Source organism: Triticum dicoccoides, unplaced genomic scaffold, assembly GCF_002162155.2.
Source record: "Triticum dicoccoides isolate Atlit2015 ecotype Zavitan unplaced genomic scaffold, WEW_v2.0 scaffold938, whole genome shotgun sequence".
NCBI lineage: Eukaryota > Viridiplantae > Streptophyta > Magnoliopsida > Poales > Poaceae > Triticum > Triticum dicoccoides.
The window spans coordinates 1-3,783 of record NW_021311739.1 but is presented as its reverse complement, the minus strand read 5'-3'; the positions used below and the strand labels follow the sequence as shown (position 1 = coordinate 3,783).

Below are 3,783 nucleotides of genomic sequence, written 5' to 3'. Positions count from 1 at the left end.
TTTTTTTCAATAAAGCTATCTTCAGGGAACATGCTTAGATACAATAAACATGTCTTCAGATACGGAGGTAGATCATAATAACTAAAAGACAATATCTTTCTTGTGTTCTGAACAACTTCGCTGTCCTCATGCCCAAAACCAATGGCGTCATACACCTTAGACCAATCCTCACTCTGCTTTCCAACAAGCAAGCTAGCAATTGTAATGATAGCTAATGGCACACCGCCACATTTCTTCAAAATTTTGTTAGTCACCTCAACATGTTGGTTAGATGAAGTTAGTCCTTCACCACCACATGTCCTTGTATAGAATAATAATTCTGAGTTATCACTAGAAAGTGGTTCCATGTTGTAGATACCATCAGCTTTTGTGCCAACATCAACAAGACGAGTAGTTATGATTAATCTACTTTCTGGATGACTGTCCATGAAAGCACATTTAATCATTTCCCATGTTCGTATATCCCATATGTCATCGATCACAAAGAAGTACCTATTCCCATGAGAGGCAACATCTTTAATTAGAAAATCAATATAACATATAGTAGTATACCCAGTAGAACAAGCACACCAACACATCAGACAAAAAGGCATTTAACTATAGCAAAAATATAATATAATATAATATAATATAATATACTCCCTCTGGATGCCATCAATGACATACAGTACTATATTTCCATGGGAATACATCTCAAACTTGAAAAGCATTCTTTTGCATACTTGAGTCTTTAATTATCATTTTTCACATGGTTATATTGCATATAATTGGATGTCCACTAATTAGCCGCAAAACCAAAGTCCATGTACTTACCCAGTTAACTGCTTGACGGTAATAATCTCGGATTTTAGCAAAAGAATAGATGTGCCACATCTGTTCTACTGGTCTTGATGATATGGTGTTGGTACCCCAAACACTCAGAAGAAATTATTTGCAAGCTTGGCCAATTGAAAGTTGAAACACAGCAACCTGGTACACATGGTTAGCTGATTGTGTTTACTTGCATGTTGCTAATCCAATAGAGTAGCTCTACGTCGGTGTGTTCGAGTCAGTTGACGCTCATGCTTGTGCTGTAGGTGTGTTCCTTTTAACCGTTCAGACTTTTCTTTGATGTACTATGCTCATTGAATAATATGAACTTAAAATTTCTATGGAAAAGTGAAAGAAAACTAACATATGTTTTTTATACATTACGTGTATAGTTTTAAACTTTTTTTTGGAAAAGGAGGTTAAAACCCCCGGCCACTGCATCAATCGATACATTTTATTCAACAAAGGTCTCACAAGAATATACATCAAGCCACCCGAAGCCATCACTCACACCTACAAACTCGATAATGTAGAGTGCTCTCACTCTCCACATCTAAAACCGGTGTCGTTACCGATCCGTCCACATAATGTATCTGAAAATACAACCGGTGCAGCAAACCTAAAGCGTACATCACATGCACACATTTTAGAAGCCGCCATTATCATCGAACCGCTGAACCATCTTCAGGAAAGAGATCTGCAACATCCTTGCCAGTCCAGCCATCTGTCGACACCACCATGGCACCCAATGACACCACCTCCTTGGGGCGCAAACCGATGAGCACGTCGTGGTCGCTGCTGGTAAACCGTGACACCATGTCGCCAAGTACCACCAGCTAACACAACTTGAAGTCTAGAAGATCTATCGTGCGTAGCACCTCCCAAAGAGGTATGACACAGCATAGCACATGTCAGCCAAGCATAACTTGAAGTCTAGAAGGTCCGTGGAAGATGAAGCCGCTGCACCTCCTGCCTGTGTCTTCCAGTGCTGCTACACAAATGATGCTCCCTAGAGAGAAACTACACTGCAATTTCGCCATTGTCCTTTTTGAAAGACCAGATCCTAGGGTTTTCTCGGAGAAGCACGAGTGGGTCTACAATAGTTACACGACGATGCCTTCATCAATGTAACAATGCAGAACACCACCATCACCTGTAGTCGGCTCGGTTTTCACCGGCAACTAAGTCTCCCCAACTCGTAGCCGGGACTTGATGACGGATCTCGAGATCTGACCACCCAGCCTCAGGCCGACCACCTCCGATGTAGGAGATGACCACCAGATCCACCGCCGTATATAGCAAGGCACAGCGGTCGGCCACTAACCGAAGGCTACACCCTCATGCAACCAGCCCTCCACCAGGCCCTCAACGGCGCACTCTACGCCACTGCTACCAAGCCGGATTGGATGACCCAGCCACCTCCCAAGGCCGTGCACAGAGCCTACGGCCTCTGCCTAAGATACGATCTCGGCCGGCCTCGGCGGCTAGGGCCGGTGGGATAATAAATGGGGCAGCACGGTGCAAGTAGCTCCCGCTTGTGCAGGGTCCGACCACTTCAATTGGATGAATCAAAGGCAAAATATCATCAAGAGAATAGACCATATATATACTTTTTGCAGGCAAGAATAAACCATATGGAGTACTGTATTCCTTATTTGTCTGACAAAGCCTAAAGTTGCATTGCTATTCGGTTGGATGTTATACATGTTATATTAATGCCACTGTATTTTATTCACCCATACTAGTATTTTCACTTACATGTCAGCACAACAAAAAGCATGCAGGACACTAGCATAGGGTAAAAATGCATACCTCTTGCCTACTAAGAACGTCTGCAGCTGGTTGATCAGCTGCCATTCATCCATTGTCGCTGAAGCTTTGTACAGCTCCCTGTCAAGTTCAAGGAGGATATCCCTAAGAACTTTCTTTGTGTCTGGACTTTGACCCACTGGAACAAAAACGGCACAATCAAAACTCTTTTTAAGCTTGTCATACACGGCTTTAGCCAGAGTTGTCTTGCCCAATCCTCCAAATCCAACAACAGAGACAACCTTGAGCCTTTCACCAGATGGATAATCGCCCTTAGACAACCTCTCTGTTAGCTCATCCATTGACTTTTCAATGCCAACAAGGTCAGATACTTTGCTGTACATGGCCAAGAGACGTGGATCGACTTCCATTTTGGCATTAGTATTACCAATAACATCTTTGTATCTGTCATACCGCTCTTTCACCTCCTTAACTTGGATCTTGACGTCTTTGATGTCGTTGGCTATTTTGCGACGAATCTTGAGCTTGCTGGCCTTCTTGCAGGTCTTCTTGATGAACCTGAAGAAGGTGTGTGGCTCGGTAGGTTCAACACCTTCAACACGCACCATGAAGGAGTCAAGGCTGTCCTCGATGGCATAGGACAGCTCCCTGACATCGTTTGCCCAAATTTTGACCAGCGGATCAAGCTGGTCTAGTGGCACGTCGGACACCTTCAGGAGCGCAACTTCTATGACCAGGAGCTCATCCTTCAGGTCCCTGATCCCCTTCTTCAAACGCTTCTGCAGGTTGTACTCCTCCTTGAGTAGCTCCCCCAGCTTGGGAAGCAGAGAGCTCATCGCCCCTGTGGCGAACTGCATCCTGACTCTCACCCTATCACTCTCTCACGTTTGCTAGCCTGCTGGCTCCTCTCCTCTCTTTTTCTCTGCCTCAGTTTCTACTATCTCCTTTGAGAAGCTCTTGCTTGCTGGTTGTGGCTATGTTGCTGCCGCTTGTATGTGTATATGGACTACTACCTAGCTAGTTTGATTGGATCTGAAGCTTCTTTGTGACTGGAGTGATAAGGACGCGGTTGCAACTTAAGCTCCACCTAATAGTTTTCTTACTAGTTGCGCGCAACTGGCGTTTGAAAAGAGGTGCTTTTCCAAGGAGGACGTGATGGGTAATGGCTAGCACGTGCCAAGCATCTCTAGATCTGCGCATGGT

The 3,783-nt window shown here is 44.5% G+C and overlaps 1 protein-coding gene across 1 annotated transcript; it reads right to left on the bottom strand.

Annotated features, from left to right (window-relative positions):
• Positions 1 to 8: 8 nt before the first annotated feature.
• Positions 9 to 3,606, bottom strand: LOC119348482 (disease resistance protein RGA5-like; the record flags this gene model as incomplete). Its single annotated transcript, XM_037616564.1, has 2 exons — positions 2,623 to 3,606; positions 9 to 492 (listed from the first exon to the last, which is right to left on the bottom strand). Coding segments are annotated over exons 1-2 (1,299 nt in total), but the record flags the coding sequence as incomplete, so codon positions are not given.
• Positions 3,607 to 3,783: the final 177 nt, after the last annotated feature.